General features: G+C 41.6%; 1 protein-coding gene across 4 annotated transcripts in view; it reads right to left on the reverse strand.

The window, feature by feature from the left end:
* The window catches only part of slka (STE20-like kinase a), a 170,543-nt gene that overhangs the window by 72,447 nt on the left and 71,044 nt on the right, over positions 1-27,052 (reverse strand). For 3 of the 4 annotated variants that reach the window (XM_060842164.1, XM_060842162.1, XM_060842161.1), the window contains exons 2-6: positions 20,912-21,076; positions 8,244-8,292; positions 4,903-5,052; positions 4,040-4,112; positions 3,667-3,861 (exon numbers count right to left, since the gene is read on the reverse strand). In XM_060842164.1, the coding sequence (XP_060698147.1) occupies positions 3,667-3,861; positions 4,040-4,112; positions 4,903-5,052; positions 8,244-8,292; positions 20,912-21,076 (632 nt within the window). Of the gene's footprint in view, positions 1-3,666; positions 3,862-4,039; positions 4,113-4,902; positions 5,053-8,243; positions 8,293-14,756; positions 14,861-20,911; positions 21,077-27,052 lie in introns of those variants that run through there. The other variant, XM_060842165.1, reaches the window with a different exon arrangement.

Genomic DNA, 27,052 nt, shown 5'->3' on the forward strand with positions numbered 1-27,052 from the left:
ATCAGTCCTCAGCAAAGGCTCACCTTCATCCCCCTCCGTCCACGCATCAATGAATTTAATACACGTCGTGACATCGAACAATTCTTCCGCTGCCTTCGCCTCCGAGATTACGTTCACTATCAGGACACCCGCCCCACCTTCTGAGGACCTCTTTACCCGCCTCCAACACATTGCATCCACCTGGACACCCTGCGCTGGCCTATTACCTGCCCTCGACCTCTTCACTTCCAACTGCCGCCAGGACATTAACCGCCTCAACCTGTCTACCCCCCTCCCCCACTCCAACCTCTCAGCCTCACAACGCGCAGCCCTCCAATCCCTCTGCTCCAATCCCGACCTCACCATCAATCCAGCAGATAAAGGGGGTGCAGTGGTAGTCTGGCGCACTGACCTCTACACCGCTAAAGCCAAACGCAAACTAGAGGACACCTCTTCCTACTGCCCCCTTGACCATGACCCCACCCCCCATTACCAAACCATCATCTCCCAGACCATACAGAACCTCATCACCTCAGGAGATTTCCCACCCACAGCTTCGAACCTCATAGTCCGGGAACCCCCGCACTGCCCGGTTCTACCTTCTTCCCAAGATCCACACGCCTGACCACCCTGGCCGACCCATTGTTTCATTATGCTCCTGTCCCACTGAACTCATTTCTACCTACCTCGACACTGTCCTATCCCCCCTGGTCCAGGAACTCCCCACATACGTTCGAGACACCACCCACACCCTCCACCTCCTCCAAGACTTCAGTTTCCCCAGCCCCCAACACCTCATCTTCACCATGGATATCCAATCCCTTTACACCTCCATCCGCCATGACCAGGGCCTCCCAACATCCTTTCACCAACACTCTCTTTCATTTGGTCCTCACCCTTAACAATTTCTCCTTCAAATCCTCCCACTTTCTCCAGACCAAAGGGGTAGCCATGGGCACCCATATGGGCCCCGGTTATGCCTGTCTCTTTGTTGGCTACATAAAACAGTCGGTCTTCTGCAATTACACCAGCACCACTCCCCACCTCTTCCTCCACTACATTGAGGACTGCTTTGGTGCCACCTCATGCTCTCGCGAGGAGGTTGAGCAATTCATCAACTTCACCAACACATTCCACCCTGACCTTAAATTTACTTGGACCATCTCTGACACCTCCCTCCCCTTCCTAGACCTCTCCATCTCCACTAATGATGACTGACTTGATACTGACATTTTTTACAAACCCACCAACTCCCACAGCTACCTGAATTACACTTCTTCCCACCCCACCTCCTGCAAAAATGCCATCCCACATTCCCAATTCCTCCGCATCTGCTCCCAGGAGGACCAGTTCCACCACAGAACACATCAGATGGCCTCCTTCTTTACAGACCACAATTTCCCTTCCCATGTGATTAAAAGATGCCCTCCAACGCATCTCGTCCACATCCCGCACCTCCGCCCTCAGACCCTACCCCTCCAACCGTAACAAGGACAGAACGCCCCTGGTACTCACCTTCCACCCTACCAACCTTCGCATAAATCAAATCATCCGCCAACATTTCCGCCACCTCCAAACAGACCCCACCACCAGGGATTTATTTCCCTCCCCACCCCTTTCCGCCTTCCGCAAAGACCATTCCCTCTGTGACTACCTGGTCAAGTCCACGCTCCCCCCCTTCAATCCATCCTCCCATCCTGGCATCTTCCCCTGCCACCACAGGAATTGCAAAACCTGCGCCCACACCTCCTCCCTCACCTCTATCCAAGGCCCTAAAGGAGCCTTCCACATCCACAAAGTTTTACCTGCACATCCACCAATATCATTTATTGTATCCGTTGCTCCCGATGCGGTCTCCTCTACATTGGGGAGACTGGACGCCTCCTTGCAGAGCGCTTTAGGGAACATCTCCGGGACACCCACACCAATCAACCACACCACCCCATGGCCCAACATTTCAACTCTCCCTCCCACTCTGCTGAGGACATGGAGGTCCTGGGCCTCCTCCACCACCGCTCCCTCACCACCAGATGCCTGGAGGAAGAACAGCTCATCTTCCACCTCAGAACACTTCAACCCCAGGGCATCAATGTGGACTTCAACAGTTTCCTCATTTCCCCTTCCCCCACCTCACCACAGTTCCAAACTTCCAGCTCAGCACTGTCCCCGTGACTTGTCCTACCTGCCTACATTCTTTTCCACCTATCCACTCCACCCTCCCCCCGCCCCGACCTATCACCTTCATCCCCTCCCCCACTCACCTATTGTACTCTGTGCTACTTACTCCCCACCCCCATCCTCCTCTCACTTATCTCTCCACACTTCAGGCTCTCTTCCTGTATTCCTGATGAAGGGCTTTTGCCCCGAAACGTCGATTTGACTGCTCCTCGGATGCTGCCTGAACTACTGTGCTCTTCCAGCACCACTAATCCAGAATTGTTTCGACATTGTCAGATACATGCCAGTGCTGAAGCTGTAGTGAAACAGCTCAGCTAGGGACGTGGCTAGTTCTCAAATCTTCAGTATTACTGCCAGGATGTTGTCAGGACGTATAGCCTTTGAGTGTCCAGGGTCTTCAGCCATTTCTCGATTGCACATTGGTTGAACCAAATCGGTTGATGACTTTGATGCTGGGGACTTCAGGTGGTGGCCGGAACTGATTATCCACTCAAATCTTCTGACTGAAGATGAATTCAACACTTCAGCAACTTTTGCATTGTTGTGCTGGGCTCGCTCATCATTGAAAATGGAGGTACCTGTGCAGCCACCTTCTCCTGCTAGTTACTTAAACATCTACTGCCATTTATGGCTAAGTGTGGCAAGACTGCAGAGCTTAGATCTAATATGCCCAGTCTATTGCATACTTCTCTGTTTGACACGTAAATAGTCCCATGTTGTAGCTTCACCAGTTTGAGATCTCATTTTTACTTATACCTGTTGCAGCTCCTACATTCCCCACCAAACATTTCCAGGGCAGATACAGCACGAAACCTGAAGGTTCCCACCTGAAGATTAATCACAAATCATTCATTCTTTAATCATCCCCAACACCTCCATTAAAGCTTGAGGAACAGTATTTCATCTGTCAATTAGACACTTTACAGCTTTTCAGACTCAATAGCAAATTTGACATGTTTTGGATCATTACCTGTTGCTCCACTTATTTTTTCAGGCTGCAGCTGTTGATACTAATTCTGTTATTTCCACCACACTTCTTCTGAACACATCTTTTGTTTAAAAGATGGAACAGAAGGGATGGGACAAGAGGAGGTGCATGAACATGATACCACAGTAGTACAAGGAGAGTAGAACTGAACAGGATGGATTACCATAATACTGTGTTCAAGTGAAGTGGACACTATTTAAGGATTTGAGTAGCACACATCTAATCTAATTACAAAGGAACCTCGATCATCCGAAGAACACGGACGGGGAGTATTTTGTTCAGATAATCAAGTGCTGGATAAATCTATGCCGGATAACATCGTTAGCTATGCATCAGGACCTTGCGATCTTATTTGGATCGTCCAAAATTCGGTTAAATCAAATGCCGGATAACCAAGATTTCTTTGTATAACACTGAACTATACAACAACTCTGGATGAAATATCCACAGAAATCTACAAACACTAAAATTTGCAATGTAAATAGGTGCTTGCAATTAGCTGCCAACGCAAGTATACTTACCATCGGGATGGTTGCGTCAGTGTGGGTGGGTCAGCTTTAGCAATTTTCAGTAGGACTCTCATAGGATTCAGCTCATGGTGAGGTGGCTCCATTTGAGCCAACTCAATCAGGGTGACACCAAGTGACCAGATATCTGCCTTATAATCATAAGGTTTGTCTTTTGACGTCTCACACATCACAACTTCAGGTGCCATCCTAGAGAGAGACAGGTACAGTACATCACTGAATATTTGAGGCAGGACATTGGAAAGCATATAATCCCAGACACCAATAACTAATCACTACATACAATCCACACAGTTGGAAACTGATAAATAATACTAGACCCTCACAATTCACAAAGTCAAGCTTAGCAGTAAAAATCACATCTTACCAGTAAGGTGTCCCAATAAAGGAGTCCCTTCGTTGCAATGTCCTGTTATTCTTTGCTGAGACCCCAAAATCAGCTGCAATAGAAAATAAAAAGAATATGTCTCACCTGGTCCAATGGTTCTGGGCCTGAACAGGTAGGACATTTCTGACAATTAATTTATTAAACTGACTGCAGGCGCTGAGGCAGCCGTGCCCCAGGCCCCAGCTCCTGTAGAGCAGAAAAGTGTACATTTTTGCTTAAATATATAGAAACCATTATTAGACAAGAACTCATGGTGATTCTGCTATTTAAAAGAAATGGCAGGACTAAAAAGAATGTCCAAAGCCCACTTGCACTCCATTCATTGTCCTTTATTAATGTTGGGAAAGTAAATACAGATAATTAATGCTTTCACTCAATAGGCCTTGGGCACTCCTCTAATCTTTAACTGCAAACATGCACAATTGTATAGCTCAATGATCCAATTGAAGGAATACTGGAAAATTATACCAATACTCCTAATGAGACAATCACAACTTGCCTGTCTAAAGCCTAGTGAAGCATAAATGGCTTTTCTTGATAAAGGCTACCAATGAAAACACTAACTTCTTGTTTCTGTCTCAGATGCTGACTAATATGTAGTATCTCATTGATAGCTCATGAACAGAATCTTTTATTTTTGGGTCCTAACAAATTTTTTTTCTTACATCACAGACACTGTTACATGCAGACTTTCAGACAAAATACGAATAACATTCCTGATGAAGGGCCTACGCCCAAAACATCGATTCTCTTGCCCTCAGATGCTGCCTGAGCTGCTGTGCTTTTCCAGCGCCACACTTTGACCTTAAGAATACTATTGAATAAAAGAAAATAAGTTTTACCCAGTTTGACATCTCCTTCCATTGTGAGCAGGATATTCCCTGCTTTCAAGTCTCGGTGGATCACCTTGTTGTCATGGAGGTAGCTCAGAGCTTCCAGTGTATGCTTACAAATTACTCGAATTTGAGGCTCAGTCAGAGCTCTTTCCAATTCTATAAAACAAGAGTATGTAGCAGCAAGGTTAGAAAGATAATGCTGAATATTATGGGTATGAGCTAGACTGACCTTGATACCATGCCAGAAATATCAGGCTCATGAAAGGCTGACAGTATTCTGAGACGTACCACTGAATACTACTCAGTGAATAAGGATCCAGCCATTTCTGACCTGAGTGAAAACACTAGACTCCCTCTTGCTGTAGTACTTGCTTTTTGCCACAGGAGACCTCCAATGAGCCAAATATGGAAAACCAACAGCAGCTCAATGTGATCTGGAGTTGAGTTTATTTTCTGGGATGCAGGGTCTTCCTGATGTTCTCCAACTTCCTCAAAGAAAAAGAAAAGAGCGTGGAAGAGAAGGGGGGGCCCGCGGATGAGAAGGGGGGGCGCGGAAGAAGAAGGGGGGGCGCGGAAGAAGAAGGGGGGGGCGCGGAAGAAGAAGGGGGGGCGCGGAAGAAGAAGGGGGGCGCGGAAGAAGAAGGGGGGGCGCGGAAGAGGAGGGGGGGCGCGGAAGAGGAGGGGGGCGTGGAGGGATAGAGATGGGGAATGGCGGATTGAAAGAATGAGAAAGTGTGTGGGACAACATTGAGATGTTTGACAGAGATGGCACAGAGGTATTATGAAGGGAATTGGACGAAGCGGAGGTGATAGAGGTGGTCAGGTGAAGGGATGAAGGTGATGGGAGAGGAGTATATAGATGGTGAGGGGAGAGGGATTGGGTCATAAATTGGTTTATAATTTTAGAAGTGGAATGCTTTAAAAAAAATTGCAAAATTACACAAAATCAATCATTTTAATGTTTTGTTTAAAGGGGAATTTTTAAAATAATTCATTCACAGGGTGCCACTAGCTTGATCAGCATTTATTTTCCATCCCAACCACATTGTTGTCCATCTGGACATATATTCCAAACCAGATAAGGATGGCAATTTCCTTGTCTTAAGAAGCAGATGGGTTTTTCTGACAATCGATAATGGAATCATGATCACCATTAGACTCTTAATTCTAGATTTATATTGAATTCAAATTCTGCTCTCTGCCAGACCATTACCTGGACTAAGAGTCCAGCAATAATACCAGTGGGCCATTACCTCCCCCTCATTCCTAGAAGTATAAAGATGCTGTGGACAAATAAAAAATTGAGGAAAGGTCTGTAAAGATTACAGAATAACAATAAACTAAAGATGTATATCAGAACCTGAGGGGAAAATGTTAACAGTAAGATAGGAAAAACTGAAAAAATATGAAGAAAAATGTCAATTCATTCATTACAATACAAAAAAAATTGATTCTCTACCCCAAAGGCTTATCAATGCTCAATCATTGAGCACATTTAAAGATGACAGACAGATTTTTGGTCTCTCAGGGCATTTAGGTGTTTGAGAGGGGTGGGGAAGTTGGGTTGATACCTAAGACCAGCCATAATCGCACTTAATGACAGAGAAGGCTTGACAGCCAAATGGTATCCCTTACTGTTACTTCTTGTGTTCTTGCAAAGTTTATCAGTAAAAAGAGAATTGTTAAAAACAAGGTGAAATTGCAGAAGAGGACTATTAATCTGTAAATAATGATCAATATAGGATGAAGTGTTTAATAAATATTTGTGCACCAGATTTTTATTGGAGATGTGGATGAGAGTGAAAGGAATATTGTAAATACAAATGTCTGCTCGAATACTTCATAAGATCAGGCAGAAGATAAGGGGAGAAACTGTACAGTCCCAAGAAATAGCATTTCCGAGCATTATTGGGTGTGGCTGCAAGTCAGGGAACTGGAAAATACTCAATGTGGAACCGCTTTTAAAACAGGAAACAGTTCCTCTGGGTAAAAGCAGGGCAGTGAACATTTGTGGTAGAAAGAAACTTTCATCTTTAAATATGGATTAAATTACCATGAGTATGAAGAGAAAATAGAAGCAGCCAGCATGAATTTTCAAAAAGGACAACTGTGTTTGGCATTTCAAATGGGAATAAATTAGTAAACATAAGTGTGGCGTGACTTTAGGAAAATCTTTATTATGATGATCAAGGGTTCAAACCTATTGCATGTGGATGGCAAACTACACGAAAGAGTTGGTTAGAAGAGAGAACAGAGCGAGATTACAGACAGTTTTCCAAAGGGTTGAATGTGAACATTTGCATCCATGTGAATCTCACTGTGTATGGCAACAATTTGGATACTGGGCTAGATGGCATGGTGTTAAATTTACAAATGGAATGAAAATATCAGGTTCTTTACAAGATAAAAGTAAGATGGAGTAATCAGTTATAAAGTGAGAGAGGGCATTCAATTGGAAATTGTGAGGTGGCAACATTTAGTTTTGTTACAGCAAGAATGACTATGAATACATTTTAAGTCAGCACTGGGGAAAGGGTAGAGAGATTTAGGAGAAATATTTTTGTTTACTCATTCAAGAAACATGGGTATTACTGGCTATTCACAGGACAGTAAAGATATCAGCACCTCAGGGTGATAAGGCCATGAAACAAGCTAAAGAAATTGAAGCTTTTAAACAAGAGAGATACAGAAATATAAAACACAAGGTGTTAAAATAAGCAGATATAAAATCTTAAGATGTTAGAGAACTCTATGCAGTAATTTAGGAAAAGGTTCACATTTCAGAAAAAAGGTTAGGCTTTTAGAGACGGTATAGAGTGGATTTTTAGAATGATGCCCGATAAGAAGAAAAATTTTGAGGGGAAGTGGAGAAAAATCAATCGTTTTCACCCTATTGAAGTAAATTAAAGAGCGATAATGGCGTGTTTGAAATGATTAAAGGATGTGACAAAACAGAGTGAACCAAGCTGTTTCCTTTGGTTGAGACTCTGAAACAAAAAGCCACTGAAACAAAATTAAATTAAGGTAATTTTGGCCAGAGGACAGGGAAATTGCTTCAGACAGACAGTTAGTAGGCCATTATTTCCAGGGTTAGTAGGTGAGGTTGAAACTACTGAAGGTTAGATAAATCAAAATAAACTGAGATAAACGATTATAGATACACGGAAATGTGAACTGGACAATTTATTCATGGTGTAAATGGCAACATGGGCTGTTTGGATAAATGTCTGTTTCCATGTTGCACCATCTAAACATCTATTTCTTCTTATTATTATTTTCAGCACAAAGATTAAAGCTAGACACAGCCAATGTCAGAATAACTTACGGCACAATTCAACAGAACTTACCCAGCATTACTGCATCTACAGCTCCTCCAGCACAGAACTCTATCAGAATCTGTGTAAAGAGAAGGTTGCCAGTTAGAGACAGGTCAACATAGGTCTTAAAACAATGGTGCAACGGCCAACAACCTTTGTACACAATTTACTCTAATGAATGCTCCATCATTCAAGGTGACGATAGCTCATTTGCACTTCCACTTACTCAGCTTTGAACTATATCCTGTGAGACCCTTATTTAATGTCGGATGTTATTAAATACGGTTTCAAAGTCCATATAAAGTCCCATATAAGAGACTTAAGCAGAAGTCCACGGAATGGAGGTCGGATCACTGACAGGGCTGGGAAATTAGTTGAGTGTCACAGGACAGAAAGTAGGGATAACGGATAGGGTCTCAATTATTTTTTTTAATTAATGCCTTGGATAATGGCATACAAATTTACATATCAAAATCGGTTGATGACATAAAGTTAAGCGGCACCATAGACAGTGTAGATGATAGCATAAAATTACAAAGACATATTAATAGTCTAAGTGAATGGAGAAAACTGGGTCTGATGGATTTCAAAGTAAATGTGAGATTTGTTAAATACAGTAAATATCCAAAGAGACCTGTGTGGTTAGATGCATATATTGTTAAAATGCCATGAACAGGTGTAGAAAATAATCAGGTTAGTTAATAGAATGTTGGCCTTTATATCTAGAGGGCTGAAGTATGAGGTCACAAACGTTATGCTGCAGTTATACAAAACCCTGATTAGGCCCCACTTAAAGTCATGCGAGCAAGTCTGGGCACTGTACCTTAGGAAGGATATACAGATATTGGCCTTAGAGGGAGTACAACATAGGTTTGCAAGAATATTCCCTTGGTCCTCACATTCCACCCCAATCTTCAAACCCAATACTTCATCCTCCATCATTTTCTCCACCTGCAGTCTGACCCCCACCACCAAAAAGACTTTTCTTTCCCCATCATAGGGAACGTTCCCTCCGCAACTCCCTCATTGGTCCACACTCCCCATCAACCTCTCCTCCACACCTAGCACCTTTCCCTGCAACTGCAGGAGACACAACATCTATCACCACATCTCCCCTCTTATCTCCATTCAAGGCCCCAAAGAATCATTCCAAGTCCAGCAGAGATTTATCTGCATTTCCTCCAACTCGATTTACTGCATCTGTTGCTCCGGATGTGGTCTCCTCTACTCTATACCAGAGAGACTGAACGCAAACTCGGGGACCAGTTCAGGGAACATCTAAGGTCTTCATGCTCCAATCAACCCCACCTCCTGGTTGCCAGCCATTTTAACTCCTCCTCTCATCCCTTAATGACACGTCCATCCTTGGCTTCCTCCACCTTCGAAATAAGGCAAAACGCAAACTGGAGGAACAACACCTAATCTTCTGCTTACAACCCTATGTCTCAACAGAATTCACAAGCTTCCAAATCTGTCCACTCCCCACCGCATTCCAGGTCCAGCCGTCCCTGTCCACCCAACCCTTGACCCAATCTAACCTGTCCATCTTCCTTCCTGCCTGTCTGCTCCACCCTTCCCACTGACCAATCTCAATCACCTCCTACATGCACCCACTTATCGCCATCCCACCTAACTTTCCCACAGCCCAACCCCCCTTTTCTTTTATTTATTTCTCAACCCTCTTCTGTCCCCACTCCTAGTTCTATGGAAGGATCCTGCCCAAAACATTGATTCTCCTGCTCTTCTGATGCTGCTTGACCTGCAGTGGCTTTTCCAGCTCCACATTTTATCAACCCCAAGAATGAATGAAAGCTAAATTCAGGGATTATTTTATGAGGAGACATTACACAAATTAGGTCTGTTTTCTCTCGAATTTAGAAGGTTAAAGGATGATCTGATCAAGTCTTCAAGGATGGATAAACTGTTTGCATTGATTCGAGATTCTAGAACATGTGGACATAGTTTAGGATAGACATTACACGCAAAGGATGGTAGATGTTTGGAATTCTCTACTATAAATGGCAATGGATGCTGAATCAGTTGTTAATTTTAAGTCAGAGATGGATAAAAATTTTTTAAGCAAAGATATTGAGAGATATGGGTCAGGTTGGCATATGGAATTAGGCCACAAATTAGCCATGAACTCAGTGAATGGTGGAAGAGGCTCAAGGGGTTGAATGGCCCACGCCTGTTCCTATGACATTTTAATAAAATGTATTAAAAATTAAAGTTATACAGAAACAAAGCCTTAAGCAGAAAACGAGTTCAGAGAAAAATGCCTTGCTCAATCATGTGTACATATATGTGTTACAAAAGTCTATCTGGCTGTTATGTCACTTAATCCCTTTGATTATTCTGTTGTTATAATGTTGGGGGTGGGGGATTGTAAGATTCAGCTTTCACAAGAAAGCTCCCGCTAGGCCCTGGGAGTCTTGGTGCAGTGCCAGCATGAAAGGTTGCGCATTGTCAATGCTATTTTTCTAAACCTTTAAAGGGCCTAGTCATCTGCAGAGTTGGGAACACACAGAGGGTCAGCAGGATTGGAACTAGTGCAAAAAAAAAAGACCATGAGGTTGAGACTGGTCATTAAAAGGTTCCTGAAGAAGGGCTTATGCCCGAAACGTCGATTCTCCTGCTCCTTGGACACTGCCTGGCCTGCTGCGTTTTTCCAGCACCACATTTTTCAACTGTGGTCTCCAGCATCTGCAGTCCTCACTTTCTCATAAAAGGTAAGCCACCTGACAACATCAAAAGTTAGCTGCTCCACTGTAGGTAGAGGACGGTCTATCCCAGACAGAATGTTGCTGTAGACAAAAGCTCAGCAGGAATGGCAGCATTTGTGGAGGGCAATCAGAGTTAATTTTTCAGGTTGGAAGTGACCCTCCCTTAGTTCTGAGGAACGGTCACTCCACCTGAAACATTAACTAATTTCTCTCCACAGATGCTCCCAGACCTGTTGCGTTTTTCCAGCAATTTCTATTTTTGTCTCAGATTTAAAGCATCTGCAGTTCTTTTGGTTTTTATTTAGGATGCTCCTTTAGCCGACTCTGAACAGTTAAGATTTGGAGAAATCCTGGTAACTATTTATGCAATTACAAGTGCAGGCTGAGACTCAAGAAAGACCCTGGGAGCTGTGTGGGTTTGTGAACCGTCAATATTGCCATGTAACAGAGTCGAGGTGAAGGAAGTTCACAAGGAGTACTTTCTTGATGCAGCTAAGATTGGAGCTTGGAGAATTCTACTAACTGCAATTAAGCCTGGTAAAGCGGTCTGTCTGCAGAAAAGTTGGGATTGTGCCCATGAGCAGGTGCTGTGTAGAGTTTCAAGAATTCAGGGAAATGCAGTCCCAGGAAAGCAGATTGAACTACCATGACTGAAGCGGTGGATCATGACAGTCCACAGTGGAGAGGCTATTGAGAGTGTTTCAAGGAATCAAAGCTTCATGAGATTTGGTGATCCACAATGGCGTGTGCACGCACGTGTGTGTCACCGAGAAATCCACAGGATCTGTTCTAACTACATTTGCCATTTGATGTAGTATGACTGGATAGGTAAGATCCCATTTGGCTTAAAAGATCATTTTTGTTTTTGATTTAACTTAACGGTCTTTCATCAAAACACAAACACACAATGTTGCAGATTTAGTTTTTATTATAAACTGCAAGTTTATTATGCAAAACAAATGAAAATAAAATGGAATAAACTGAACTATTTACATATAATACAAGTTTAAAGATTTAGAAATTGACATGATCCAGTTAGAAAAGAGTCTGCTGATACTTGAACCCCATGATTACCAGGGTCATCACAAAAAAGAAGTATTCCAAGTCCCCAATTTAATGGGGACTTCGGTTAACAGAAGAAAACTGACCAGGTTTCTAGACTTAATAAGCAAATATGGGTGGAAGAAAAATTAGTAGGGAGACAGTTCAATAGTACCAATCCATGGTATTTGATGAGGTCTCCACTTTGCTTCCTAAGATCTTTTGTTCTCCAATCCCTTTATTTCCAGACCCTTTCAATTCTTTACAGATGATATAGCGTGGTTGGTATACCAATTGTAACATCTTGCAGTCACTAGTTAGAGGAAAGAGTTTACACCAGCCAGTGGGAGAGAATCTCTAGCTATCTTCCAGGCTTTGGTTACTTCACTGCAGAGAAAGAGATCTTGACTGCTGCAGTGTGGAGGCTTCTTCCCCTGTATTGCAAACACACAGCAGTTCACCTCTCATCATGCTCAGCATCCACAAATGGCCCCATCTGCACAAATCAATCAGCAAATCTCACTGAGGTGCCTTAAATAATTGAGATTAAATTTTGAACAAATGACATACACCTTACAACATAAGTGTGCGAGGGTGCTCAACCACAATTTGCTATTTAAACATATTTACTTCCTGTTAATTCTGGACATTCTTCAGATATTGTTTTAACTTTGCATAGTAATATTCTAAATTTGTATAGTAATGTTGATTGTTGTTTGTTCAAAACCACGGAACCTTGTCATTTTACTTACTACTTACCTCAGAGATCAAACATTGTCTACTTCTTAAAAGAAGTTACTGGTTCCTAGCCAGATAACATGGACATTTTTGTAATCTCAAGTTGGTGCATCAAAAAGAGGTTCTCTGGATAAGATGGCTGCTAAAAGCACAATATATTCAAGGAATCAAGGGTAGCATACCATAGTCCTTCTGAACACATTTGCAAATGATTACATACAATGGTCCAAAAAAGTGCTTCTGCTGCTTTCAATCTGAACTCCCACCCAGCTGTTTTTAGTATTGTAACCATGAATAAACACGTAAAGTTTAACTCTTTGTTTACAGGGTGTTGGAAGTAGGCTGAGGTCCAGAAGCTGTTTGTCAAGTGACATATCTTGAGAGATGGTCAGTTGCTAATGGTACAAGTATCTGAAGGCAGACTGCTGGTAGGGGATGAAGAGTGATGTGATATAACTGACATCTGAGATACACTTTGAGCAGATCACAGAAGTTTAAGAACAGTCCCTATCCAGAAAGAAAATAAATCTGGGGATTTCATAAATTATACCTGGAAACTTCGTAAGAGGTAGTATATTTAAAAATGGAATCTTCATAGACTAATCCCCTGTAACTCTAGTCCGATAACCTAACAAATGCATAAGAACAAAGCTAAAACAGTCAACATAGTATTCCAACACAAGTGCAAACTCTAGAATCTCTTGCAATCAGGCATTAGTTCATCTGCATCACTTACAGGAAGTACTCAGTGCTATGACGTCTGATAGATGTGGGTGGAGTGTTAATGTGGCCCCAAAATATAATAAACAATGTCTCATAGTCCTAGAGAATTCTGTGAAACTAACACACTGCAAGAAAGACTCAGCCTCCCATATGATCACTGCCCAGTGGTATGTCTTAGCGGCTCTCTATCCCTGGATAACAAATCAGCAGGCAATTATGAACCAGCTCTCAGTATGAATCACTCATCACCTGATTCATTAGTAATTAATCTTTGCAATATTTATGCATCACATTTCAACCACGCACCACATTTTGAAAAGGACAAGTTTTCCAGGATTGCGTTTGATGAATTGTGGCTGTCCTCCTTAGAGAAAGGGAGGTTGAGAGGGTACATAATAAATGTGTTCAAAAATCATGAAGAGCCTAGGTAGAATAAATAGAGAAACATCGCAGAAAGGCTGACAATCAGAGGACTGCAACTTAAATCGAATGTCAAAAGAACCAATGGTAACAGAAGACAGCAAATGGTTAACACTTGGTACGCACCACCTAAGTATTTGGAGAAAGCATTTTGATCAAGGCTTTAAAAGGGGATATGATAATTATCCAAAAAGAAAATACACTTAAAACCATCAAGGTAAAGGAACAAACTTTGTTGCTCCTTAACAAATGGCACAGACACAGCAAACCAAACAGCCCCCAATGTAGTGATCCAAATCAGGTCCAGAGGTGTAACAGATTACCAAAAACAGCCAGAAACAATTCTATTTAAACATGGAAAAATACTGGATCAAAGACAAGAGCTGTAATCCTGTGATCCTATAAGGCTGTAATGTTGTGGAGAGCAAAATGGATAAAGAAAACATATAGCTTGGAAGTACTGTTTGTGTGAAGACAGTAATATAGATTATCTTTGCTAAATACAGCAAAAGTGCTTAAGCATTTCATTGATTGTGTATTAAGTTTATATGTTACAGTAAAAGTCTTGAAACTTGAAATATTGGCGTAAATTTCAAGATTGTCACTAGGAATACAGTTATCTCCCTGCTCAGGGGATATTATTTCAAATCGCACGAAGAGCTCTACAGTTATCTTTGTCGATATGGGTTGTAACAATTCGCTGAGCAGAAGTATACCCAGTACCCTAGGTGTGAATGAACAAGAGTTGTGTAATGCTGCAGCACAAGCTCCTGCCCTTCGTATCCTAGTTTTCTAATAACTCTTCTTTTTTGTACCTGATCATTTTATTTTTAAAAGTTCAATCACAGGTTGTGGGTATTGCTTGCAAAGCTAGCAGTTATTGCTGAGCCGTACTTACCCTTGAATTGTTTGCTAGGTCCAGGAGCCGAGTGGTATTATCATTGGACTGCTAATGCAAAGACCCAGGTAATATTCTGAGGAATACTGATTGAACTACGGCTGCTGTAAATTGGAAACAAAAACAGAAATTGCTGAAAAAACTCAGCAGGTCTGGCAGCATCTGTGAATAAAAATCATACGTAACGATTTAGGTCCAGTGACTCTTTCTCAAAGCTGCCAGACCTGTTGCATTTTTTCAGCAATTTCTGTTTTTGTCGTTAATATTCTGGGGACCTGGGTTCAAATTCCAACATAGCAGATAGTGGAATCTGAATTCAATAAAAGTCTGGAATCAAGATTCTAATGATGACCATGACCATTGTCACAAAGTTATAAAGATGTACAGCATGGTCCAACTTGTCCATGCCAACCAGATATCCTAAACTGATTTAGTCCCATTTGCCAGCATTTGTCCCATATCCCTCTAAATCTTTCCTATTCATACACCCATCCAGATGCCTTTTAAATATTGCATTTGTACCAGCTTCCACCATCTCTTCTGGCAACTCATTCCATTCACACACCACCTTGTGTGAAAAAGCTGCCCCTTGGGTCCCTTTTAAATCTTTTCCGCTCACCATAAACCTATGCCCTCTAGTTATGAACTTCCCCTACCCCAGGGAAAAGACCTGTCTACCTACCCTGTACATGTCCTCATGATTTTATAATCCTCTATAAGGTCACCCCTCAGCTTCCAACACCCCAGGAAATGCAGACAATTCAGCCTCTCCCTATAGCTCAAATCATCCAACCCTGGCAACATCCTTGTAAATCTTTTCTGAACCCCTTCAAGTTTCACAACATCTTTCCTATAGGAGGGAGACCAGAATTGCACTCAATATTCCAAAAACGGCCTAACCAATGTCCTGTACGGCCGCAACATGACCTCCCAAACGCCTATACTCTATGCTCTTACCAATAAAGGAAAGCACACCAAATGCCTTCTTCACTATCCTATTTACCTGTAATGCTACTTTCAATTGTCAGAAAAAAAAATCTGGTTCATAATGTCCTTTAGGGAAGGAAACTGCTATTTTCACTTGGTCTTACTAAATGTTACTCCAGACCCACAGCAATGTGGTCAATTCTTAACTGCCCCACATTTGCTAAGAGTATGGCATCAATCATGGGCATGATGGGTAGAAACAGGAGATTTCCTTCCTGAAAATCATTTACTGATACTAATTTATCTTTCAAGATTTACTTCATCAACTGAACATAAAGATCTCAGCTAGGTAAAAACAATGACTGCAGATGCTGGAAACCAGATTCTGGATCAGTGGTGCTGGAAGAGCACAGCAGTTCAGGCAGCATCCAACAAGCAGCGAATTGACGTTTCAGGCAAAAGCCCTTCATCTGGAATAAAAGGCAGTGAGCTGGAAGCATGGAGAGATAAGCTTGGGGAAGGTGGGGGTGGGGAGAGTGTAGCATAGAGTACAATGGGCGAGTGGGGATGAAGGTGATAGGTCAGGGAGGAAAGGGTGGAGTGGATAGGTGGAAAAGGAACTAGGCAGGTCGGACAAGTCCGGACAAGTCATGGTGACAGTGCTGAGCTGGAAGTTTGAAACTAGGATGAGGTGGGGGAAGGGGAAATGAGGAAACTGTTGAAGTCCACATTGATGCCCTGGGGTTGAAGTGTTCCGAGACAGAAGATGAGGCGTTCTTCCTCCAGGCATCTGGTAGTGAGGGAGCGGCGGTGAAGGAGACCCAAGACCGCCATGTCCTCAGCAGAGTGGGAGGGGGAGTTGAAATGTTGGGCCACGGGGCGGGACCTCCTCCCAAGGCCCTAAAGGAGCCTTCCACATCCAAAGTTTTACCTGCACATCCACTAATATCATTTATTGCATCCATTGCTCCCCAAGCAGTCTCCTCTACATTGGGGAGACTGGGCACCTCCTAGCAGAGCGCTTTAGGGAACATCTCCGAGATACCCACACCACCCCCTGGCCAAACATTTCAACTCCCCCTCCCACTCTGCCGAGGACATGGAGGTCCTGGGCCTCCTTCACCGCCGCTCCCTCACCACCAGACGCCTGGAGGAAGAATGCCTCATCTTCCGCCTCGAAACACTTCAACCCCAGGGCATCAATGTGGACTTCAACAGTTTCCTCATTTCCCCTTCCCCCACCTCATCCTAGTTTCAAACTTCCAGCTCAGCACTGTCCCCATGACTTGTCCGGACTTGCTCCTTTTCCACCTATCCACTCCACCCTTTCCTCCCTGACCTATCACCTTCATCCCCTCCCCCACTCACCCATTGTACTCTATGCTACACTCTCCCCACCCCCACCTTCCCCTATCTTATCTCTACATGCTTCCAGCTCACTGCCTTTATTCCTGAAGGGCTTTTGCCCGAAACGTCGATTTTGCTGCTTGTTGGATGCTGCCTGAACTGCTGTGCTCTTCCAGCACCACTGATCCAGAATAAAGATCTCAGCTACCTGGGTGGGATTTGGACTCATATCTGTATCATTAGTCAGACTTCTGCACTATATGTCCAGTAACACGACAATACCAAACCTTTCACTTTTCTGAACTGTTCATGAACCCACAATTTTTTTTGGACCTGCGCTATTCTCAGCTTTTTCCCCATCCAAACAGCATGGAGCTATACTCTTACTTTAGTGCAAAATGGATAGTCTCACCTTCACAAGCACTGAAATCCAACCGTCACTGCTTTGCTCACTCTATCAATACCTACTGCAATTTTACTCTCCTCTACAATACTAATACAGGTAGTCCTTCTATAATACTATGATTGTATTCGAGCAACTCTGCATTATAGAAAAATTGTGCTTTAGAAACAGCGCTTTAAGTGTTGGAGATATAATTGTGTTACGGCCAACACACGTTTTAAAAGAATGCACTTTAGAAATAAGTGTCCCCAGTTTGCCAATCGTGTTGTAGTGAATTTACTTTTAACGAAAGGTGTTATAGCAGAATGAACTGTATATCACCAACCTTTGTGTAATCATACAAACATACAAACTAGAGGCAGGAGGAAATCATTCACTCTTCAGGGTAACTGCACTTTTCAATATGGAAGCATAAGAGGTATAGTTAGCAAGTTCACAAATGACACCAAAATTGGAGCTGTAGTGGACAGCGAAGAAGGTTACCTCTGATTACAAGGGATCTTGATCGGATAGGCCATTAGGCTGAGAAGTGGCAGATGGAGTTTAATTTAGATAAATGTGAGGTGCTGTATTTGGTAAGGTCCTCGGGAGTGTTGCTGAACAAAGAGATCTTGGAGTGCAGGTTCATAGCTCCTTGAAAGTGGAGTCGCAGGTAGACAGGATGGTGAAGTGTTTGGTATGCTTTTCTTTATTGGTCTGAGTATTCAGTACAGGAGTTGGGAGGTCATGTTGCAGCTGTACAGGACATTGGTTAGGCCACTATTGGAATTTTGCGTGCAATTCTGGTTACCTTCCTATTGGAAAGATGTTGTGAAACTTGAAAGGGTTCAGAAAAAATTTACAAGGATGTTGCCAGGGTTGGAGGATCTGAGCTGCAGGGAGAGGCTGAACAGGCTGGGGCTGTTTTCCCTGGAGTGTCGGAGGCTGAGGGGTGACCTTATAGAAGTTTATAAAATCATGAGAGGCATGAATAGGATAAATAGACAAAGTCTTTTTCCCTGGGATGGGGGAGTCCAGAACTATAGGGCATAGGTTTAGGGTGAGAGTAGAAAGATATAAAAGAGACCTAAGGGGTAACGTTTTCACGCAGAGGGTGTTACATATATGGAATGAACTGCCAGCGGAACTGGTGGAGGCTGGTACAATTGCAACATTTAAAAGGCATCTGGATGGGTATATGAATAGAAAGGGTTTGGAGGGCTATGAACCAAGTGCTGACAGGTGGGACTAGATTGGGTTGGGATATCTAGTCGGCATGGACGAGTTCGACCAAAGGGTCTGTTTCCATGCTGTACATCTCTATGACTCTAAAACCATGATCGATCTGTTTGTGTTCTGAATTCCATATTCCCATCTATCCCAATAACCTTTGCTTCCCTTGCCCATCAAGAATTCATCTATCTCTGACTTAAAAATATTCCACTACATTCCGAGACAGAAACTTCCACAAACCTCAAAAGATTCTTGCCTCATCTCTGTCTTAACATGTGACCCCTCATTTTCTAACAGCTTCACCTAGTTCTGGACTGGCCCACAAAGTGAATAGCCTTTCAATACCATTCAGGATGTTATACATTTCAATTAAGTCACTCTTCATGCTTCCAAACTCCAAAACAAGCCTAGACATGTATTATTTCCTCAAAAGACAAACAACAGATTTTAATAAAGTAAGCCTCCTCTGAAACACCTCCAATACATTTACATCCTTCCTTAAATAACAAGAGCAAAACTGCACATAGTATTTAAGATGTGATCTTACTAATGCCCTGTATAACTGAAGCACAACATTCTTCCTTTTATGCTCAACTCCTGTTGTAATAAAGGCTATTAGCCTTCATAATCATTTACTGTACCTGCATACTAACACTGAGACTTGTGCACTAGAACATGTAGATTCTGTCATACTTTAGAATTCAGTAGCTGTTCAGTTTTTTTTTCATTCTTGCTGCCAAAGTGAAAAATGTCACGTTTTCCCACATTACTTATTCAACCTATCTTTGTCACTCTTATGTTGTTTCCACAATATACTTTCTTATCCACCTGTGTCATCTGCAAATTTGACAACCATCCCTTTGATCTCCTCATCTAAGTCATTGATATAGATTGTAAGATAATGAGGGCCCTGCACAGACCCCTGTAGGATCCCACTAGTCATATCATGCCAATCTGAAAAAGACCCAAATACGCATACTTGAACATCATAATTAATTACGAGATACGAGAGTCATAGGAAAATAGGATGTAAAACTGGAGCAGATATTTGGCCCTTCAGGCCAAATGTGATTATTGTCTCATTTCTTCTTTTCCGGCCTGCATAACCCTGGACTCCTTTGATTATCAAAAGTAATTTTATAAGTGTCTTATTGGGACAGCTTTTTTTTTACAGAGTTGGAGCCAGATAGTAAGTAGTTAAGAAAAGAGGGGTTGGATTTGTGAATATTGTTGTTTAGTGTTCATTATTAGAGTTAAGAAAATAAAGAACTATAAATCTGAAGAAAACCTCTTTATCTTTCCAGCAACAGTTGTTGTCAGCTGTGACTCTTAACTGTGGCTCCTATACACCAGTGGAAATATTTGGGGAAAAGACAACTGAAGCAATGGGCTGGCCAGCAGAAGAATCATATAGATCAATATGAGAATGTTAAGGGGACATTTATAAGGATATTAGAATTTTAATTCAAGTGCTATACCCTAATGTTTTACAATGGTTTACCTGTAACTAGAATCCAACCACTTGTAATAAAGTCATTCTTGTTCAGTAGAGAAACCTGATTTGTGCTTTCTTTCAACCTGAGTCTGAGCAGTAGGTAAATGTTGAGTCTTTGCATACTTCTTAAAACTTCCAATTTTTGTGACGACTTTGGGGACAGCTGTCCTCAATTGCATGCTACCCGAGTGAGTCATAACATGCATCTCTTAACAATGCGGTGAGAAGAACAGGAAAAATTAGAAACTTAATTTAAAATGCACCTTCTGATCAGAGAATCATCACTAACACTGAACTGTCAGTTTAACTTTTATTTCAAAGAAGAAATCGTACTTTAAAATGTAATGGAATAAAGGGCAAACTTTAAATAGGAGACAGCTCAAGTAAAATTGACATACATTCCCATTAGGAGGGAACATTATGCAACTAGAGTAATGTGAATGAGCAAGGAAATGGAAGTCAATATGAATTAGAAAAAAGGTGCATAATGCCAGATATCAGGTAGATAATACAGAAGAGAATGTGACTAAATACGAAGAGAAATGAAAAGGGAACTAAGACAGGCAAATAGAACATATGGAAAGAAACAGTTAATTTAACATGGAAAGGAATCTAAAAATCTTTTGGAGTACAGTAGTGAGCAAGCTATGCATTCATAGATAGTGCTCTTTAACTGAGATCTGAAATTAGATCAAAGTTCAAAGTCCCAGAGATAGAAACTAAATGTTTAACATAAATAGCGTTTTTAATAATGGGAGAAATGTCACTTACCCACAGCTTGTTTTCATAGTAAAATGCATCAAGCAGCTTGACAATATGATCATGATCACATGATGCCAGGATATCAATTTCCACAATATAATCTTCCAGCTCTTCCTCACTTTTTGTTTCAATCACTTTTGCTGCAGCAAGAATTCCTGTTTGCTTGTTCTGTGCCTGTGTTTTGAAAGTAATCACATTGTTAGGCAGTTGCTGGTATCTATTACTTCATGAAAATGTACAATCATGCAAGAGTTTAAAGCGGGATGCAAAGACAAAAAAAAACATACATAAGTGTATTAGGTACAAACATCTGCAAGATTCTTGTGCGATGCATAGCAATTTATTTGTTCAGAAAGTGAAATTTTAAACTTAGAACATCTTAGGACCAATCTAAGACATGGATTATTAAACTGAAACTGATGGAAGTTAGCAAATGTATCATAGTGAACACATGTTTCAAAAGGGGCCATGTTGATTTACTGTACTGAATTTTTTAAAGTAACAAAATGTAAATAAGGGTAATGAAGTTGATACAATTTTTTGACTTTCAAAAGTGTCTGAAAAACTATTTCTAATCAGCCTGTTCAGAGATTACACACCTCTGGAACAAGTGGGACTTGAACATGGACCTACTGCTTAAAGGTAAGACTACTACCACGGCATGACAAGAACAGTAGGTTACGAGATTAGGAGTCATGTTGTAAGTACAAAATATGAGGAGGCAAGCAAGAAGCATCAGAGATGAGAGTAAACTAGCTAATAGCACCAAGCAGAGAATGGGCGTTCAATGCTCTTACTCCAATTAACAAATGGTGGGAAGTGATGTTCCACAAGGACCACATTGGGACCATTATTGCTTACAAGTTATGTAACTAATTTGAAATGGGAATCTGGAAAACCACTTCAAAATCTGTAAATGAGATCAAATTAGTGCATGTGTAAAGGACTGTGCCAAAATACAGAATGCCAAGAATTAACCTGCAGAATGGATATGTAACTGACAAATTGTTTGAGTTACTTTACAAGAAAAGTAGGATGTGACATATTGTTTGTGAATAAGAATCTAAATGGGGTAGATGAACAGAGTGGCCTAGAGGTACAGATACACAACTCATTACATATAATGACAAATAATAATTAACCCATTAAAAAAAAGTACTAAACTCCATTTTCAGAAAGAGAACTGAAAAGCAGAGGAAGTCACAGTAAACTCATATCAAACCTGGTTAGGACCACACCCTGCACTGTGAACAGTTCTTGTCTATAATAAAACTGATATAAAGCTACTGGAGAAAGTACAAAAAATATTTAATAGATTGAAATATTTTGCTCATCTGGCAAGGATGAGCAGATTGGAATGCTTTTCTCGACAGAAGGGAAGCTTGAGGGGGTGACTTGATACAGAAGTTTTGAAGATTCAGAAATAATTTGACAGGGTTAATGTGGGAAAAAGCTGCTAATTGTAGGCAAGATCAGAACTAGGGTCCATAAATATAAAATAACAGTATAGACAAACAACATTTGGTTCGAACTTCTGCTTTGCACAATCAAGACTATTTACACAAATTAGCAGCATAAGTGCTGATTGGTTGATAAGTAGACTTATCCTTGGCCAATCACTTAGCCCACCTATATCCCTTTGTAGCCCCATGTTGTCTTTACAACTTGGTTTCCTACCTATAACTTTGTGACATCAGCAAATTTAACATCCATACCAATGGTCCCTTCCTCCAAGTTATAAATGACCAAAGGTTGAGGCCACAGCACAGATCTCTGTGGTGCATCATTCATTGCAGCTTGCCAACCTAAACAAAAATCACCAACTTAACACAAATCTCATTAGCAATTTATTTTTAGAACCTAGGATGATGTCCATCAGGTCTCAGGGACAGCCCACAGCTCCAACAACTGCTCACAGCCCACAGCACTATTTCCCAATAACTGTAAGCACTGGGCATCCCAATTTTGTAGTGATCTTTGATTTCCTTAAGTTCTTCCCTCCCTTGCTTTTCCTGATTTACAGTGATTTCTTCTGACAGAGAGCTGTTCAGACTTGTTCCCAAGGTCCATGATAAAGGTGGGCAAAGTCCTCAACAGAATCAGTCTATGCTGTAAATACCACACTGACACTGCAGACTGAGGAAGAACTGCAGTGGCAAAAATAAAGATTCTCTCATGACTGTAAAAATTGTTTTATTTGATCATCAGAATAAGGAACAGAAATGTCATGATCCAAGACATTGCTACACCATCTATCAGCAATGACATTACTCTGGGGGTTGTTAATAACTTCTCACATTTGGGCTTCACAATCACCAACCTGTCATTTGATGCTAAAATTAGCAAACACATTGAAAAAGTTTCAACTGTTACGTTCTAACTGAGTAATGGTGTGTGGAACACCAGCAACCTGACTGAGAATACTAAACTGTGAGCTTACCAAAGCTGTGTCTGCAGCATACTCCCCCATTGTAGTGAGTCCTGGACAGCATATGTTAGTCAGATGAAAAGTTTTGCTGTCTCAGATATACTGTCAGAATTTCTTGACAAAACAAAGCCATTAACTCAGAGTTCTGCAGAATATACTCAACTGCTATGCCACTGAAATCTGCTCTGCCTTGGCCACGTTCATTGGATGCTTGATGGCATCCCAATTCTGTACAGTGATCTCGCCACTGGGTCATGATCTCCCATTCATCTACTGCAAGGACAACTGAAAGTAAGACATGAAACTGGTAGATACTGCCACTGATCACTAGGAGTAGTCAACATTGTAACCTCTAACGGCTGTTTGTTTGGACACGCACTGAAAGAGGTGAGTAAAAATATAGCTCAGCTGGCCATAGAAGAAGATCCAGTGAAAAACGAATTATGGTCCTTCTCAGTATATTGCTTTCTTCTACAAATGCACCAGAGACTCAAAATGGGGTTCCCTAAGCCATGCCAGGAGATGCTAATGTAGTACCAGTAGATAATACTACTGGACACGTCAAATTCTCAAATAAAATCAGGTTTAGTAAGTCATATGATGTTTTAAATTTAGTTAACAGGTAGTCAGCCACCAGAACAGTCACATGAGAATGTAGAGCTTCTTGAATGTAAGTTTACTATGCAGAAGAAATAAAAGACAAGTTAATTGTAGAATATTGTTCGAACAATATTAATACATACAGCAAAATAAAGTTTCAATCTGCTTCATAACACACTATCCTTTACAGAAACTCAAATCCAGAGAAATTACCATTCCATATCAAATCTTTGAGTTCTGTTTAATTGAATTTCCCCACTTTCAGCTGTGTGAACTGTGGAAACTTCCTATCTGAACACTTGTAAAACGGAAAACTTAAACTTTCACAGCTTTTTATACCCTGCAGATTTTTAACCAAATGCTCCTGGTTTGGAAGTATCATAAATTCAACTTTCTGACCAAAATAACTTATTCCCCAGATTGCTCTGAAAACGCCTTGTTGGGAGAAAAACTGTCCTGGATTCTTACCTCAGACAAGTCTCCCACAAACTGCCCTAAAAACGTTCAATCTTTGGGTTTTCTAAACTCAAATCAATCTTTAATTATTGTGAAGTGAAAACAACGTCATGCCTTCAATGTTTCTTCTACTTGTCACAAAACTCTCAGGATTAACATCTTATTCCATTAAGACAATTCAGGGTTAATTCCATCGGCAATTCCATTAATGGTTTGTGAAAGCTGCACTTTGATGCACATTGGTTAGGTCACTGTTCCAGGATGATTGTCTGACCTAAAATACACTCTTCACAAAAGTAACCAATGTCCATGTACCACAATTTGAAATCTAAACTTCATAAATGATATTAATATATATAAATCTCACAACTGTCATCACACTACAAACAACTCCTCATCATGACGCAAACCAGCATCTTATGAGACGGAAGGCTGTCAAACAAGACTGATTTTGTGGCTTAGTAGGTATCACTTCCACCACTGAATTAGCAGGTTTCAGGCTCATGTTCCAGTTCAATACTCTCAGAAATGTGCTGTTTTAGCTGAGATGTTAAAGGAAGTTCCATTTGCCCTCTCAGGTCAAAGTGAAAGATTGCATGCAGCTATCTTGAAAAGCATGGCATTTGACTCCTGTGGATCCAATATTTATTACTCAATTAACATCACGAAAATAATTGTGTTTTGTGCTGCTAAGATGACTTTTCTTCTGAACTTAATCTAGGAATGGTCCCTTACCATCCAGCGCTGTGCAGGGCATAGAAGTTCAACTTTGTAAAAACCTCATCACTTAAGTCGCATGCATTCTTGGAAACCATGTTTGAATTTGCTATTCTAAAACAACTTTCTGACGTTTCTGACAAAGTCACCTCCACAAAAAATCCATTTTGCTTCAATTTAGAATCGTGTGGGCGGCACTGTGGCACAGTGGTTAGCACTGCTGCCTCACAGCGCCTGTAGACCCTGGTTCAATTCCCGACTCAGGCGACAGACTGTGTGGAGTTTGCACGTTCTCCCCGTGTCTGCGTGGGTTTCCTCCGGGTGCTCCGGTTTCCTCCCACAGTCCAAAGATGTGCGGGTCAGGTGAATTGGCCAAGCTAAATTGCCCGTAGTGTTAGGTAAGGGGTAAATGTGGGGGTATGGGTGGGTTGCGCTTCGGCGGGTCGGTGTGGACTTGTTGGGCCGAAGGGCCTGTTTCCACACTGTAAGTCTAATCTAATCTAATCTAATCCAAATGTCCAAACAACAACAAAACTACAAACCTGCATTGGAGGAAGTAATAAGTGAAAGTTTCTTATATTTTTCTCTCATTTCCGAAGGCTGTCCTCAAACAGATCGCAGGGAAATGTCATGGTCGCACACATTCCTATCCCAAATCAAATTTCTAGATTTTTTCCACGTTTCTTGATTTACTGAGATATTCTTTCACTGTACATTAATAAAGAAGTTTTGTAGAGTAACCTTAAATACCTTTGCAATGTAAACAGAAAGTACTGGAGAAGTACTTTGGTTCCAAGACAAGTCATATTGGACTTCAAATATTAACTGATTTTCTAAGAAAAAAAATACATATTGGACACGAAATGTTAATTCTAATTCTCGTTACGTAGATGGTGCTGGGTCAAAAAGTGTGGCGCTGAAAAAGCACAGCAGGTCAGGCAGCATCCAAGGAGCAGGAGAGTTGATATTTTGAACATATGCTCTTCAACAGGTATGCTGAATCAGGATATATCCTGATGAAGGGCTTACGCTCAAAATGTCGACTCTCTGCTCCTTGGATGCTGCCTGACCTGCTGTGCTTTTCTACTGAATTACATTTTGACTCTGATCTCTAGCATCTGCAGCCCTCTCTTTTTCCTCATAGATGCTGCTGGACCTATTAAGTTTCTCCATCACTTATGTTTTTCCATTTCAGATCTTCAGTACTGTCATTGGGTTTGGAGGGATATGGGTCTGTTGGCAGGTGGGACAAGTTTGGGTTGGGATATCTGGTCGGCATGGACAGGTTGGACCGAAGGGTCTGTTTCCATACTGCACATCTCTATGACTCTATTTAACTTTTACTTTGACGTCATATTCTTTAGGTAACTGGCATTGATTTTCTGAAGTTAAGGCAAAAGGTTCTCTTGACCTCCCTGGGGACTCAGCAAAAGTCATGATTTGACGGGGTCCATTGGAATTCACCAATGGTTGGGAAGGCGGGGGAAGGGCAGGGGAGGGGGGCGTTCCCAGGGATGAGTCAATATTTGCAGTTGCTATCTATGAATATATAAATATTCATTGATAGTCTCAGGGAGTGAGAGTAATTTTAAGGGTGGCTAGAATGATGTTACCATTTGCAGTGTGTTTCTGGGTTCCAAGGATGATAGTATTCACATATGGGGGCTCCATTTCCACACTCAAAATTTCTGAAACTCTGATAACAAGTACATCAAGGGTGTCATAATTTTTACAGCAAGCACCAGGACATCTTTTAAAATTGACTGTATGGGGTGTAAGCATCAGTGGTAAGCCCAATATTTGTTGCCCATCTCTAAACACCCTCGAGAAGGTCATACCAACTCACCTTCTTACATAAAAGGGAACGTAGAAGGAAACTCAGCCTCTTGAGCCTGATCCATCACTCAATAGGATCACAGCTGATCTCATCTCAGCCTCCAACTCCACTG

The sequence above is a fragment of the Hemiscyllium ocellatum genome, chromosome 22 (assembly GCF_020745735.1).
Source record: "Hemiscyllium ocellatum isolate sHemOce1 chromosome 22, sHemOce1.pat.X.cur, whole genome shotgun sequence".
Classification (NCBI taxonomy): Eukaryota; Metazoa; Chordata; class Chondrichthyes; order Orectolobiformes; family Hemiscylliidae; genus Hemiscyllium; species Hemiscyllium ocellatum.